At 45.7% G+C, this 17051-nt stretch overlaps 1 protein-coding gene across 1 annotated transcript; it reads left to right on the plus strand.

The window, feature by feature from the left end:
* Nucleotides 1–5348: 5348 nt before the first annotated feature.
* On the plus strand, nt 5349–16709 carry LOC307245382 (zinc finger protein 281-like; the record flags this gene model as incomplete). The annotated part of the gene is made up of 6 exons (XM_080020941.1): nt 5349–5795; nt 8078–8191; nt 8781–8904; nt 13661–13744; nt 14357–14475; nt 15093–16709. 6 exons carry the CDS (start codon nt 5349–5351, stop codon nt 16707–16709), a joined length of 2505 nt encoding a protein of 834 aa, XP_079877067.1.
* Nucleotides 16710–17051: the final 342 nt, after the last annotated feature.

A 17051-nucleotide genomic window follows, 5' to 3' on the forward strand; every position in this document is an offset into this window, starting at 1 on the left:
ACGGGCGTTTTATGACCATTTTAAAATGAAAATTTTCTAATTACTAACCTGCTGTACAATGGACAATATGGAAATTTTAATTCAAATTTGAAAATTAAAATGCAATATAAACAATGTAACCTGATTTTCCATTTGTGTAAGCAATATTTAAGTCACAATTAAAGATAAATGCAATGTTCTAACAATTTGAAAATTAAAAGGACATTTGATATTTCATTTCCCTATATTCTTCCATAAGTATGGCTGTTTAATAGCATTAGATCATAGTTACATTTGCCACTGATGTACATTGTAATATGGTCGAGTAGCCGGGTCTAATTTGTGCAGATTACCTCAGAAAACAATATGTACTGAAGATTTACTCAGCTGTCAAGTAAACAAAAAATGTAATGACATAAACAAATAAAAAACACACACACACAGGCCTTGTTCCTGCAAACAAAGGAGGCTTATTGTGAGCAGAGGGAATTAAAGTGTTTTTGATTTTGTTTTCGCAAATCATCCCAGGATAATAACTCAATGTGAATATTTTAAAGAAAATCTGTGTGTGTGTGGGGGGGTGATATTTTAATGAACCTTTTTTCTCTCGATGACTCAATGTGAATCTTTTTACATCCGATTTTTTTTCTTTTTCACAAATTTTCATTGTTTATGTGGCTTTTGAAAATAGCATTTTCAACGTTTTGACCTAAATTGCCCTGCGAAAACAACAGAATTCTGATATTTGAATGAAAAAGAAAAAATAATTCCACGCAAATTACTGAACGTGAACTCCCCCCAACCCCCCCACACACACTTTTTTTAATAATTAATTTCGCTTTTACAGAGAGTCTTCTTTCAGGGTTTTTCCCCAAATCGCGCCGCGAAAAGAACCGAACGTGAACATTTTGAGGGAAAATAAAGGGACTCAGTTGAACAGTGTTGACCCTGTGGACACACACACACACACCCCTAAAAATAAACAAATCAACAAACAAATAAATAAATAAAATGAAATAGAAAAATATAATAATAAAATATTATAAATATATATATATATATTAAATAATAATAATAATAATAATAATAATAATAATAATAATAAAGTAGTCCGTTTGCAGCCCGGTCCAGTCGCGTCGGGTCACCACGGAGCGGTGGCGGCCTCCGCCAGTCGTCCGAGCCTTTACCCACAATCCACCGCGCCGGGACAAGATGGAAGACAGCAGCGGCCGCAGGAGAACAATGTTTTGGCGATAAATTAGAAAACACAAGCGCGCACACACACGCAGCGGAGCCCGGTTCTGAAAAGCGGACGGAGCGGGGAGCGAGGCAACACGGGGCACGTTTCGGAACCAGCACCGCGGCCATGTGCGGGTGAGTACCGCGGAGGTCGGTGGTGGTAGGGGGGGGGGCTTTTATCCGATCCGATCCGTCGAGGTCTCCTCTTCGCCGGGGGGTGGTGGCGGCGGCGGCGGCGGCGGCGGGGGGAACGCGGCGGCGGCGGCAGCAGCAGCAGCAGCAGCAGCAGCATTGTTCCCGGTGCGTGGGGCCCCTGATGCGGGCTCCGGAGGCGGCGCGTACCGGTCCTTCTCCCACCACCGCGAAGGGGCGGCCCGGCTCTGCGGTGTTTTGGTTTCGCGTCCCGCTTCAGACGCGGGATCCTGCGTGGGTTCGGCGCGGCTGGAGCCCCCCCACGCCCCCCCCCCCCCCTCCGCGCTTCCAGTGAACGGGTTCTGATCTCGCCAGCACCCCCGTCGGAAAGGCTGGGAACCGGGGAGAGGAGAGGGGAGAGAGACCCCGGGGCGGAGGGAGGACAAACCTGCCGATATTCACGTGGATTTCCGATCCGACCGTCGACAACGCCGCTCGTTTTTCCACGCACCGTGCCCCCCCCCCCGAAACCCCCAAAACAACCCGGTTTTAAACGGTCCGTTGCACCGTGTTAAACGCGGTCCAGCCGTCGGTGTTTTGGTTTGTTGTGATGGGTTGCGAATAGAACATTTTCTCAGATATTGTTCATTTTACGGTGAGTCTTGCGTGTGAGGTTTTCCCCCCTTATCTTTCCCCCAAATCATCCCGCGATAATAACCCAACGTGAATATTTCAATGAACAAAATACGTGTATTTTTCCACATTGTTTTTCCATTCAACTCTGTAGTAACGGAATGTGAATAATGTCTTTAAAACACAACATCAATATATTTCTATATCTATTTTACAATTTGAGCGTATTGTTTTGGGGAAGGGGCCGAATTGATTGTCTCATTGTGAGTTAGCCGGATAGCTAAGCTAACTAGCCTGGCTAACTAGCCATGCTAACTACTATGCATCACAAAAGCTCGCCCGTGTTTCTTTTCTGCAGACTTCCACGTCGCGGGTGGGAGTTTTTATCAGAGCCCACGACGAGGTTTCAGCTGTTTGTTGTTGTTTTTTTTTTAACGGATTCTTATCCCGGTTGCCAGCAGCAGCCGTAACCCGGCTCTAGTTTTGACCTACATCTGGTTTCTTTTAGGCATGTGTTGATGTACTACAATGGGAAGCAGCGGCGGGGCAGCTCGCTGCGTTTACAGCGGGACATCGGCCGCTGTTTGGTTATAAGTAATAAATAAACCGATCGTCATTTGAACATGTAAACAATGCAAATGGAGGTACTTCGGGTGCGCGGATCTTTGTTTGGCTGCACGGGATCCCGAACCACACGTCATCCGGGTGAATCACTTCAAAGATTCCTGGTGGGCTTTGTTGGATCCGTGAGAAACGATCTGCTCTGAATTATGCAGCGTCTGTCTCTCTGTCTGTCCCTTCCTCTGTCTGTCTATTTGTCCCTTCCTCTGTCTGTCTATTTGTCCCTTCCTCTGTCTGTCTATCTGTCCCTTCCAATGTCTATCTATCTGTCCCTTCCTCTATTTGTCTGTCTCTCCCTTCCTCTGTCTGTCTCTTCGTCCCTTCCTCTGTCTGTCTCTTCGTCCCTTCCTCTGTCTGTCTCTTCCTCCGTCTGTCTGTCTCTTCCTCCGTCTGTCTGTCTGTCCCTTCGTCTGTCTGTCCCATCTGTCTGTCCCTTCTTCTGTCTGTCCCTTCTTCTGTTTGTCTGTCCCTTCATCTATCTGCCTGTCTATCTCTGCCTCTTTCTATCATTCTACCCATCCTCCCATGATGTCCTCCTTCTGAAACCAGTACCACTGCCACCATCCCGGCATGTGCTGCTATTTATGCATATTGCATAATGTCTTTGTCTCCCACATCCCATAGTGTTGATAAGACAGGATGTTTATTTCCAGTGGGGAATGTCACCTTCACTGGGCTTTACTCTTATTTTACATGTCTGCCACTGATATTTAATTTTGTATTGGTACTGAGCAAAGTGCATAATATATATAAATTATATAAATTCATATGATCGTAATAATTCTAAAGAGTTTGAGAACTGAGGTCTGCACCACACACTTGACAAAGACGGCAGTAATGAGTCCAGCAGAAGGTGATAAAAAATGTTCAAATTCTCTTCTAAAAAAACACAGACCAAAAACATGGCTCGAACTCACTGGGGGAAGCGGTGTGTGCTATTAATAATATTCTCATGGAGACCCAGAACAGCTGGATCTCCCTTTTTGTGTCGATAGTTATTCAAATAAATACCACATTGGAAAAATCAGATTTTTATTTTTATGGCATTCCCACACATTGGTAATTCCTTAAAGTAACTTCAGACTGTATCAGAAAGAACGTCTGATCTCCCCCGAATCAAATGACAAGTACCACCCGATTAAACGGCACTAAAGTGAGCCGATTTATGGAGGCACCGCAGGCACTAGCTTCCCTGTGGCAGACTGCCAAGAGTTAAACTACATGGCCGTCTTCAATGCACGCCGCAAGTTAATCTGCAAGGTTAATCGTTGGCAAAACTTAGTTGGGGTATTCTTTAATCTTTTCTGACCTGGTAAGATAAGGAATTGAAGTGACTGATTGTGTCTTAAGGTGAAAGGCAGTACTTCAGGTGAAGTGTTTTGTGTTTGCGTCGTATAGATTTCCCAGACTTTTTTGGTTTTTTTGTCCTGCATGTTGGGTTTACTACACATTTACACGTGTGTGTGTGTGTGTGCGTGTGCGCAACTTCCCTTGCACCTGATGTCCCATTTGGCTAAAGCCAAATAAATCCTATCAAGTCATTAATGGATGACTCAGTGGGAAGACAGAACAACATAATGTATGACAACACCCAAATAGGGCTAGATCAAAATGGCCATTGTCTATATTGTGTTCAGAATTTGACCACTTAGGAATGGAAATTAGGGACGGTAATCTCCGGCCGACCCCCGATACAAGACCCACTATACGAGGCCACCGTACATGGAATAATGTGGAAAATAACCCATTGCAGCTCCATTTGAGGTGCGTCCCAACATGTCAAAATGGAAAACATTCTCCTCAGATAACACAAGGACCTCTTAAGATGGGACTCTGTGAAATGACGTATTTGTTGCTTAACAGAAGCGGTTGCCATTTTGGGAACCATGTAGGTGCGAGTTGGATTGTTAAATTTGTGTCTGCTCACGTCACGAAAAATAGGAATTTGTTGCCACTTCTCAGAAGATGCTCCGCTCCAGTTATCCTTTAGCTCTGATCCCTGACTCATGTCCTTCGGGTGCTGTCAAGTACTAGAGTGTGTGTGTGTGTGTGTGTGTGTGTGTGTGTGTGTGTGTGTGTGTGTGTGTGTGTGTGTGTGTGTGTGTGTGTGTGTGTGTGTGTGTGTGTGTGTGTGTGTGTGTGCGTGGGGTTTTTATTTTTTTTCCCCCATCAAAATGGCGACACAGTGTCCGCCTCATTTATATTCATTGTAGTGAATTAAGCATCAACCTGCACTGAGCAGTATGGTAACCACTACGGTGAAGAAATGTTTCAGTTGTGGGAGTATAAAAAAACAAACTTGGTGTGATTGCTGCTTTACTTTAGTTTATCGCAACAGATATCTGTTTCTGTATAAATGTTTCTGAGGCCTGGGCAACATCAATATGATATTGCCATTGTGATATGATGTTTGATATCTTCTGGGATTTTGGTTATCGTAATATGACAGTACAGTCCAAATATTTTAGCGACCGCATTACAGTAAAGTAACGTTGTTCTCAGTCATTTAATCAATGGCTTTACAGCTCTGCTTAGTCATAATATCCACACTTGTGATTGATTTCTCAAATATGGCCTATAAGGCACCAATAGTCATAAAAAAAATAATAAATTCATCTAAAATGGACTCTCCATGCAGTGTGTTGATGTGTGATTTCTCTCCGCTCTCCTGCAGGACGTTCCCCTACCTTCCTTTCTAAGTTCGTCGCCCTCCCTCCCGCCCTGCACTGAGCACCGCCACCGCCATGAGTATTATCCAAGACAAACTAGGCAACGAGTTTCTGCGCAACAGCAGCATGGACCCCAACTTTGCGCCAGGCATGCTGATGTTCAGCCACCTGCCACCCGTCACCAGCTTCACGCGGCTCGCCTCCCAGTCCGTCATGAGCGAGCTGCCCCAGGAGATGATCCTCAAGAAGGAGCGCGACTCGCCCCCGGACCACCAAGGCTCCGCCGCCAACAACGGGGGCTTCCTGCATGGCATGGGCATCAAGCAGGAGCGGCTCAGCGAGCTGGACTACCGCATGCCACTGTACGGCGGGAGCGGAGCCGGAGGGGGAAGCGGCTGCGGCGGCGTGGGGAAGAGTGGCGCCGACATGCTGGAGATCTCATTTGGGAACCACCACCACGGCCACCAGAGCATGCTCCTGCACGACCTCAGCCTCAGCAACGTCCGGCCCCTCGGGGAAGCGGTGAGCACGGTTACTCTGTTGCAATATACCGTATTTTTGGAGGGGGACCTGGCCAAGATAGCTCACCATTACAAGGTTACTAAAGTTATAAAATAGATCATGTGAAAAACAATGGAGCACGTTAAAAACAGATACATAATACAAATTGCAGCTTTGGAATAGCAATTTCACTCATCACTTACACAGTTTATGAGCGTGAGTTTATAAACTCTCCCAGGGAGACAAAAACATGAAGCTTGAGTCTCTTCTGAAGGTTATTCCATGACCAGGGCACAAAATGGGAGGAAGCTGCTCTACCAAGTTTTGAGCAAATCCTGGGTACCTGGTAGAGCAGCCATCTAGAGGAGCGGAAATCATAGTAGTTGTTTGTGAGTGATAGGAGATTACACGGATATGAAGGGAGTTTACCCAACGTGACTATACGAATGCTGCTGTCTCCTTAGGGTGAATGAAGACCAAGAAACCAGATCATAAAGTACATAACCAGATCATAAAGTGTGCATAACAATGAGTTGGATATAAAATGTGGGGGACTGTGATACAGAGTCTAGGCTGCGAAGTGTAGAGGAGGCAGCATGCATGTAAATAATGTCCCCACAGTCATGAACACTTAAGAACGTAGCCTGTACAAGTGTTTTCCTCACTGCTAATTTAAGACAGGCCCTATTTTGATATTTAAAAACCCAGCCCAACCTTCAGTTTCTTCACGAGGTTGTCAATATGCACTCTAAAAAAGAGACTGTCACCCACCTAAACACTTGAAGGATGATATTCTTTCAGTTGAGTCATCTCCTAATGTATGAATAGCAACATTATCTGAGATCTGGGAGCAAGCTCTGGAAAAGATCATGAATTTGGTTTTCTTAGCATTAAGAACCAACTTTAGACCAAACAATGAGGCCTGCAGCTGTTGAAAGGCAGTCCGGAGCTCATCGGCAGCCTGACTCAGAGAAGAGGCAACTAAGTAAACTATTGTATCATCTACATATAGATGCACTTTAGCCGGAAGTATGTCCTTTTCCAGTGTTAATTATAAAAATGGAGAATAAGACTGGGCCTACAATTGAACCTTGGGGGATTCCCTTTGAGATCTCCATGAAACTTGACTTGTGACCTTCTGTGTAACGCACCGGGTTCTATCCAAAAAGTAGTTCCTGAACCACTCTATAGCCTTGTCAACAATACCGAGATCACAGGGTCTGCACAACGGCAGCTCATGATCGACAAAATCAAATGACTTGTCCAGATCAACAAACAGGGCAGCACAGTGCTGCTTTCTGTCCAAGATATTGATGATATCATTTTTTACCAATATAGCTGCTGTTATGGTACTATGAGCTGATCTAAAGCCAGATTAATTTTCATTTAAAATGTGGTTGTCAGCCAGGAATTGTTTCAATTTGAAGGTTTACTTGAGATTCTAAAAAATCTTGGCCCGGGGAGGAAATTTGGATATAGGGATAAAGTTGTTTAAGACCAAAGGGTCCCCACCCTTCAATAAGGAGAGAATACGAGCTGCATTCCAGATCTGGCCGATTGGAATTGGTCTGGAGGCTCTGATTTACAAATATGAGCAATAGGCTCAGCAGTGAAATCAGCTGCCTGCTTTAAAAGATAAGGATCCAGGTTGTCGGGGCCAGATTACTTTTTTTTGGGTCGATGGCCTTCTTTGCAGATCTCCACACTTAACAAAGCTCTTAAAAACAAAGGGGTGAGTCGGTACAGTGTAGAGGTGTCACAACACTGGTGTCACATAACTTTGTTGTTGTTCTCACAGCTCGACAGTAGCGGTTGCCCAAGTGCCCCGGGGGCAAACAGATCTGGGCCCTTGTCAACCAGCTTGTGCGGTCTAGTCCGGTTGCCCCATTGTCAACCACTTTACATATGTAGAAGATACTATATGTGTTATACTTGGATATTTAAACATGTGGTATGTTTAGAAGCCAGAAATTGGAAGAATCTGGAATCCCAGTAAAACATACTTAAGTCAAGATATCGATCATTTTAGTGTCAAGAAAAGCTTTGACAAATGTGTTTGGTTAAATACAACTAAAATAACTTCTGTTTATAAATGTTTTCATTCATTCATGTTAATCACCTGTAAAATCCTAACCATTTGGCAACCATTTGGTCAGCCTTGCTCTAAAAGTCATCGTCAGCCCCCGTCGGTGAGTCGGACTGTGATTCTGAAGCTGGGTCTCTGCGACTGGTCTGACTGGGCTCTCCGAGTGCCCTCCTCCCGTCCCCCTGCTGTTCAGCTGCTGATGCACGTCTTTCCTCAGATACCCGGGCGGTCGGACAAACCGGCAAAAGAGTCATCGGGCAGAAGGGGTCGGAAGAACAACGGCGAGGGTCCCGGGGGCAAAGCCCGGCGGAAACGAGGCGACCCGAACAAGGTAACGAACCCCTTCTCACTTTTCAAAATGGATTGTATCTCGCCTGTTTTTTTAACCAGGTAATTTTATAGTTGGATTATTATTTTTTTTCTTGTTGCACAGAGAATTAAAATAAAACTCTGGTATCTTTCTAAGCAATCAATGGGAGTCAACCCGAGTCCCGTCAGAATCTCCATGGGGAAATCGCTGCCACGGTCTGCGGTGACCGCTATTACCCCACCGCACTGAGCATCGCCGCTCTCCTTCAAGTCTCTTCATCTGCGTCAAATCTAAATATTCTGATGCCAATCGATCACGTTGACTCCCAATAATTGAAATATAAAGTTTAGTTTAAATAATACCAGAGTTTTCCTTTAACAATCGGAGACATTTTTCAAGACACGTGATGCCGTAAGGTTAAATTATCTTTAATAACAATTTCTTGGCTCCTCGATACATTTTTTTTTTCGCCCCGTGTCTTATATAGTTTCATTAATAACTGTAATATTCCTCTTTACATAATTAAACACGCAAAGCTACAAGGTCAAGTAACCTTAGAGGCTTAGCGGGAGAAATGGCTGACTTCCTGTGCTATCGTGTTTCCTGCCAGGCCATGATGCTGGATGCGGACGGCGCTTGCATGTCTCCAAACTCCAAACCACATATCTGTGAACACTGCAACGCTGCCTTCCGCAGCTCCTACCACTTGCGCAGACACGTGCTCATCCACACAGGTGAGAGGCTCTCGGTGCTCCCACCGCCTTTTCTGAGCCGAGAGGGGACAGACTGATATGCATGCCGACATTGGGTGTCCCCCAAAACACCAAATCGATGCCAAGGTTTGATCGATGTGTCCGAATGGAGAAAAGGGTTTGTTTGTTAATGATCATATTTTAATGACGGCAACATAAATGCCTTACTGTAAACTCTTAACTCATAGTTCTATAATTGATATAGTAATGGTAATTAATATAGTACTAGTTCTGTAATCATATATTTTCATAATAATGGCTTGCTGTGTTTTTCTATATTTAAAGTTAGGCATTCAGAATCGTGGCATCAAATTGTGGGATGGGTCCGGCCCTAAACCCTTGCGCAAACTATTGTCAATTAGTCCAAATTACATCTACTTTTTTGGTCAGCTTACTGTTGAGATTAGTGGCCATGTTCGCTCACTACATAATAATTTGGCGGTTTGACTCGGGAGAGACTCGTGGACTCAAAGATAAAGCTGCTACCAGTTATTTTTGCACGGTGGGACTTTTATCTTGAAAAAGCTTTGCGCTAACACACTGGGTTACAATGCGGCGTGTAATTCAATATGACGCTTAAAGTATTTTTGCGCTGATCGTTCTGTCTGTCTTTCAAGTAGTTTGGAGCAACATAAATGAAAACGGTAGTAGTTCATTTAGAACGCCTTTTAATTTAAAACACCTACCTAACAAGGTTTAGGGCTTTCCGAATTGGGGAGGCTAATCTTGAATTGAAACCGGATTCTTCCCCAAGTGATTTTTTATTTCTTGGCAGAAATGAAGGAGATCTGTTCTTTGCTTTTCATTTCCCTTCCGGCCCATGAGTGTGCGGGGCCCCATGTAGAATCAGATATCTCAATCTAAATGTAGTGGTGAGTCAATGATGACTCATGTTACAGGAGGGCTCAGTCATCCTCTTTGCCGGGAATTCTAGTCTGGGCTCATCAGCTGAAACGAATAAAGGCTTTGCAGCGCTCGACATTAAAGCCTGTGCGCCGGCCCGGGACAAGTGGATGTTTTTGTTGGGCATGTGGAAGAGAAATTTAGACCCACCAGACAATTAATTAAGTCATTAACAAAAAAAAAAAACATACTGCGTCTTCACGTCATATGCCACTCATTACTTGGCCCTTTGACAATAGTTAAATAAATACATTTAGAATACCAATTAGAAAAGAATGCGTCTCCGATACTCACACTCTCATAACAACGTAACGTGGTTGTCGCTCAAAAAAAGTGAGCGAAAGAAAGAAAATGACGGCTGTTCGGGAGGCACTTCAAGGTAAACCAAGATAAAAATACAACAGAATGTGGGCCCCACTCAGCCGAGACAATATTCCAAAATTGTGCCGACTGCGCATCTATCGCCGTCGCCGCCGCGGAGCCTCTGCTCTGCTGTACGAGCTCTGCTGGTGATGAAAGGTTCAACTATTTTTATGGGACTCGGTCTTAGCGAGTCACTCGGTAAAACGAGTCGCTGGATCTGATTCGGTTGGTTTAAGCACGGTGAGGGGTGGAGGACCTCCAGTGAGAGTGAGAAGAGTCGCTCATTTATTATTTTATTTTTTCAATGATTGCAATGTATTTTGGAATATTAAGTACCATATAGATTATGATAGAAAGCTATAATTACACTCAAAAATGAAAGAGGCTTTAATTTGGCTGATAGTTACAGGTTGCATTTTACTGAAACTTCAGGGCACTCTCAAGTGCGTGCCTTAATGAGAGAGAGAGGAAAATACCAATGATAATATTGCACACACCAGCAGAAAGCCATATAAACAAGTCCTCAAATTAATGAAACACAATTAAAATGACTGGTTAGTGGGCAGTTTTACAAAGGTCATCTGTAAGGATGACAGCGGGGGGATAAAAACAAACCTTGAATTGCTTTCCTGAATTGCGCCGGCGCCAAGTTTAAAATATGAGATGGCAGAACATTCCTGAACCTGTCACTGAACCTCTGTTAATTCAGCCAAACTGCAATTGAGATGTTCAGCGGGTAGGAGGCCTGGGTTGATAGTTATTTTGAGTGGAATAAGTGTGGTATTGATGATTGTAGGAGTACTACCAATGACAATATGAAGGAGGGGTCCTGTTCAAAGAAGGATATACAAATCAAGCAATCTGTAGTGGACTGACCTGATAAACACTGGATGAATTATTTCTCAATAGCTTTCCTCTACCCTACTATCTTCCAATAATTTTATCGTTTTACCTTATATGTTCTCTAAAAAGATAAGAATATAAGATAAAAATATAGAAGGGAGGAAATAGGGATCTCTCAAGGTGGAGATGTGAGAGGTTCATGAGTTGGGTGACACTCCTGGAAGTGTCCTCTGGAGAGGGAGGGGGGGGGGGGGGGGGTGCCTGGGAGTCGAGGCAGCGGTCTGCAGACACAGGAAGTAGATGAACAATGTTCCAGACGGGTCCCAGCGGCTGGAGATGCCCTGAACGTTTCACTCAGCTCGACCCTGTTCACAGCCCCTTTATTTAGCCCTCTAGTGGTGACGTGTGTTGTTGTCATTGGTTGAAAAGTAAGTTAGTTGTACAGATGAGGCAGCTCTTACGAACTACAAAATGGCTCAAATGAAAACCACAATAGCCATATGGCATTTTGAATAGCGGTCCGCTGTGAGGAAAAATAAAATAGCGAAAGCAGGTGACCTGGGGGCTCATCTGAACATTCATTGGTGTCAGGCCGCGTTGCCTATTGTTATATACAATCTAAATTAATATGAAAATGATTTGTTGTGAAAACGTTCCATATCGCCACTTTAATAAAATGTATTAATTGGATAATTTTGTTTGGATGCTTTCAACTGTTTGGTCGTCTGCATTCGCAAACAAAATGGAAAAAATGTAATTGTTGACATTTTAACCCGGACGTGACTTTTGTGCCTGGACAAGTGAAAGGTACATTTACTGGTTTGAAGGACAAGTGCCTCAAAATGTTAAATGTCGAGCCCTGCTTTGATTAAATCCCACGTTGATAGTTCATTTTCCATAGTGACAAACTTTCACTGTCTGAAAATTTTTATGGTACCATTTTAATCCCTGAAAGGAAAAATCCCTCAAAATTGCTCTGCGCTTTTTTCCAAATACATTCTATTGCATAAAAAGGTTCATGTTCCCTGTTGTGGTATTTTTAATGCATCTAAGACATATGTACAAACCATCTAACACAGAACGTTATTATTGTAAGGTAAGCCTATCAAAAGAATAATAAACTGGCTGTAACAGTATGTACATACAATGCTTCACTCCAGATTTACATTTACCGTATTTTCCAGACTATAGAGCGCACCTGTATATAAGCCGCATCCGCTCTATTTTTAAAAAAAGAGATATACAAGCCGCACTGGGCTATAAGCCGCAGATACCTATGTTGAAAAATTAGATATTTACTGCATGTACAGAACGATTTTGAACTGTAAATGTACATGTATGTACCTGAACAGATTCTTTCCGAACAGTGCCTTTTAACACGGCAGCAACTTTGCTGATTAAAACGGAACAGAACCAAGAGGAAAAAAACCGGCATTTATTTACCTTCATTTCTCCTGTGTTTGAAACCACAAGTCACTTTAATCATCTTCGCTGAAACCCATGAAGTCGTCTTCTTCAGTGTCGGAGTTGAACAGCCTCAGAAGCGCTTCGTCAGATCTGTCTCCATCAGTCTCGCTCTCCGTGTCACTGTCATCCTCCGGTGGAATTGACTCTGAAGGTGCGCCGCTCTCTTCGCGTAGCAGTCCAGCCTTTCGGAACCCGTTGGTGATGGTGGATTTTTTCACAGCACTCCACGCTGTTAGGGTCCACTGACAGACATCAGGAAAAGATGCTTTTCGCATGCGGCCAGTTTTTGTGAATGACTTCTCACCACTTGTCATCCAAGCCTCCCACTCAACCCGGAGTGCAGCTTTAAATGCCCGATTCACACTGATGTCGATGGCCTCAACTTTAAACTTGCATCATACGAACTTCTTCGTGTGGGTTCCATGATGAAGGGGCGAGGATTTGAAAATAATTACCAGTTGGTAATTTATCGTCCGCGTTCTATCTGCTAAAGAAAAAGTAGCGTATTGTTCTTTGATTTGATTTTTCGTCTATCTTATTTTTGATTCTAATTCCGATTAGAGCGCCCCTAGCGGTGGAAGAAAAATCCACAGAATAGCCGCACCTCTGTATAAGCCGCATGGTTCAAAACCTAGGAAAAAAGTAGCGGCTTATAGTCCGGAAAATACGGTACATTGCTGTCTACCAGAGTGAACATGTTTTTAAGAGCTAGACTTTAAAGGAATTATTGTCCCATATTTATTGACTTGAATGTATATGAAGCAGCCATTCAATGTATTTGCGTTATGCATGTGCATTTCCTCTATATGCCGTGTCCATTGTTGGTGGCGGGGTCCGCCACTCCCAGCAAAGAATGCACTGATCGCAAGAAGCAAAATGCCGCTGCGGTGAATTTGCTCAAGCAGTGTAGCTTGTGGTCAGTGAACTGTATTATATCTAGATGAACATTCACAAAAAAGAACAAAACGTCCTCCACCACCTCACGTGACAAACAACTGATCAGAAAAATGCACATTTTGGAGAAGAGAGAAACTGACGCCTTAGAGCGACGACGAGGCTGAACCCAGATTGCGGGGAGGAATTAACACAAACGCGAGCGCTGCAGACGCATTGGATGTGGCGTTAATGTGGCGAGCGTGCTGTTGTACTCCTGATCGCACAGGTGAGAGGCCTTTCCGATGCAGTCAGTGCAACATGAGCTTCATCCAGAAGTACCTGCTGCAGCGGCACGAGAAGATCCACAGCGGTGAGTTTTTGTTTTTATATATGTATATTCTGCTTGTTTGTTGTTTTTGCATGTTTGAACATTCAAGCCTTCACATCAGGATATTATGATGAAAAGCCGCTGTCTATATATTATAATGGAACACACGACCATTCTGTTTAACTACAAATGTCGAGAATGATTTCGCAACTCAAACAAAACAAGAACAAGATTGTTTGTCTCGGGGAGGTCGCTTGTGATTTGAATGTGTGTAGCAGACTAGTTATTATTACTATTACTATTATTATTGTTGTTGTTGTTATTATTCATTAATTATTAATTCTGGCTGCTGCGGAAGAAAAACCCAGCGTCTGTTATTGTAGAAACTCTCACCCTGGATGTTTGTAATATGTGAAGTCGTGTTATTTCCTGCCGGTGTACTATCCAGTACACAGACACTCAGAATCTCACCGTGCCGTGCCTTCATTTGGGGCACAGTGAGAACAATTCCGATACCCGTGGCAAATTAAACCAAGAGCAGAGTTGAAACACACAATGGCCGAGAGACATTGGTGAGCGTCTGCTGATAAGAATGTTGTTTTAATTTAGCGTTGTTGGTTTTTTTTTGTTGTTTTTTTCGTTTCCCGTGTTCAGGGGAGAAGCCGTTCAGCTGTGACCAGTGCAACATGCGCTTCATCCAGAAGTACCACATGGAGCGACACAAGAGGACCCACAGCGGGGAGAAGCCTTATCGATGTGACACCTGCCAACAGGTCGGCCATGATGCCTCAGCCGGAAAATGAATGACATGTTTTTTTTTTCAGAAATGTTTTTTTTAATGTGATGTCTCATGTGTCATCAGCTATTGGTTGGTAGAACCATCGTTTCATGATTCTCTTGTCTCTACTTGGGGATTCTCATTCTATTTCTGGGGGTCTCGGGGACCACAATCTGAAAATATTTTTATTGTTGGAAATGATTTTGTTTCTATACTATAGTTAGGTTATAGATTTAAAAAAAACAAAAACATTAGGGCTGGTATTGGTCAGGATATTTCTGTTTAATTTCAACAAATCTTGGGAGATGGCTCACAATGCCATTCTATGTGGATTTATTATGTATTTAACGTAACCCTTAAACTGTCTGTGTGTGCTGAGTTGCTGTTTTTCCTTTTGCCGAGGCAGCATATTTAAAAACCTGTAACTTAAAAGCTATCGCTCGGGTACGGAGCGGCAAAGAGTTTTCACCTTTTTGAAGAGAGTTGGAGCTGTACTCATTCACTCGACGGACAAATAAACCTCATTAGATGAGGCGTCGTTTTTAAAGTGTTTAACCGTCTTACCCATGGAAACTCAATTCACTCTCCCCCTCTCTCCCTCCCGGCTCCCAGTTTTTCTCGAGAACCGACCGATTACTGAAGCACAAGCGGACGTGTGCAGAAGCCATAAAGAAGGGCCTGGACCCCAGCATGCTGGAGCTCAGCGAGGCCGAGCTCGGCCACGGCAGCTATTCACTCACTCAGGGAAACGCCACCACCACCTCGGGACGCAAGAGGGCCAAGTCCAAAAACGGCGAGGGCGGCAAGAGGAAGAAAAACGCGGCGGCCTCCTCTTCGGCGGACATGGGCCTGCAGGACTTCAGCATCCACCCGCCCGGCACGCAGGGCCGCGCCCCCAAGCTGCTGTTCAAGAAGGCCGGGCGCAAGGGCCAGGACAAGGGCCTCCTCTCCATGGGGGACGGCGCCGAGTCGTCCGGCTCGCTCCACAGCGGAAAGCCGCTGGCCCAGAAGCCCGAGGCCATTGACCACGTGGGGGGGTCGGGCATGGACGGCATGGGGCTCCTCCAGGGCTCCGGGGCCGGCAAGCAGGGGCCCGCCACCAGCAGCAACTATGACGACGCCATGCAGTTTGTGAAGAAACGACGCTACCTCCACGCGGCCAATAACGACTACGGGGTCGGCTCGCTGCACATGGCGCCCCAGGGCGGCGTCATCCAGGGCTCCCTGGTGCCCGAGCCCACGCTCGCCATGCTGGACACGTCGCCGCTGGAGCTTAAGCACGACAAGTCGGGCATCCCAGATGAGGTGCTGCAGAGCCTCCTGGAGCATTACACGCACAAGTCGGACGGGTCGCACCACCACGACGTCTCCTTCGACCTCTCGGACCACCCGCACCACGTGGACCTGCAGCCCGCTGCCCCCGTCACCCCCGAGCTGGAGGACGACTCTCCCAACGGCGGGGACAAGACGGTGGTGATGAGCGAGTACTCCAAGTTCCTGCTGCAGGCCCTGGAGCGCACCAGCCACAGCGGGCCCTTCCCCAGCCTGGGCCCCAGCGGGCCCTTCCCCCTCCTGTCCAGCAGCTCCAGCCCCACGGGGCCCCTGTTCTCGGAGAAACACGTCTATGGCACCTCCCCGCTGGAGTGCGGCTACCCACCCGCCGTCTCCTCACCGCTGCCCGTGGTGGCGCCCGCCTCCTCCGCCTCCTCGTCCTCCTCTTCCTCCTCCAAGTCCCACTACGGCATGCTGGTGGGCTCGCCCTCCCAGCCGGGCTTCCACCTGGCGCTGGACGGTGGCCACCAGCAGCTGACGCCGTCTCAGGAGTTGACGGAGCAGTTGGAGAAGCAGCACTCCCCTGCCGGCTACAGCCTACCCCCCCAGGACCTCTCGGTCCAGGGCGAGGGCTCTAAGGCGCAGCGGGCCAAGGCGCCGTCCGCCAACGGCGCCGGCTACCCCGAGCTGGCGCCGCTGGACGCCGCGCCCAAGGACGCCCCGTACCAGATCGAGAACTTCGCTCAGGCCTTCGGTTCGCAGTTCAAGTCGGGCCGGCGCACGCCGCTCGGCTACGGCGCCGACTCTGCGGCGGAGGCGGACCACCACCACCACCACCACCACCACCGGATACGGACTCCGGTGTCAGAATTCTCAGGGTATACCAGTTTGCTAGCTGACGTCGGCGAGCCAGTGAGTACAGGATCGAAAACCCCGACAAGCCAAAGTTTCAGATAAGGGTTAAAACGAGGTTGAACCCGGTCGGGGGCGGCTGTTCCTGGCACACTCCTCCTTCTTCTTTCCCTATACCCATCTTAATCTCACTCTCAGCGAGGGGGAATAAATCACAAAATGAGAAAAAAAAAAACAAAAAAAAAAAACACTGCCATTAAATGTTGATACGAACACTCTACCAGGGATGGTCTTCGAAGGCCTCAATGCAATTTTATAAAATTATTCTCTTTTTTTTTTTTTATTATGTATTTAGTCTCTTAATTTTTTGTTTAGACTAGTGGGTATGATATGACTGTAAACCGTAGATATAAATGTAATTTAAAACATTTTAGAGGGTAGCTATGA

Source organism: Zeus faber, assembly GCF_960531495.2.
Source record: "Zeus faber genome assembly, chromosome: 20".
NCBI classification, from domain to species: domain Eukaryota; kingdom Metazoa; phylum Chordata; class Actinopteri; order Zeiformes; family Zeidae; genus Zeus; species Zeus faber.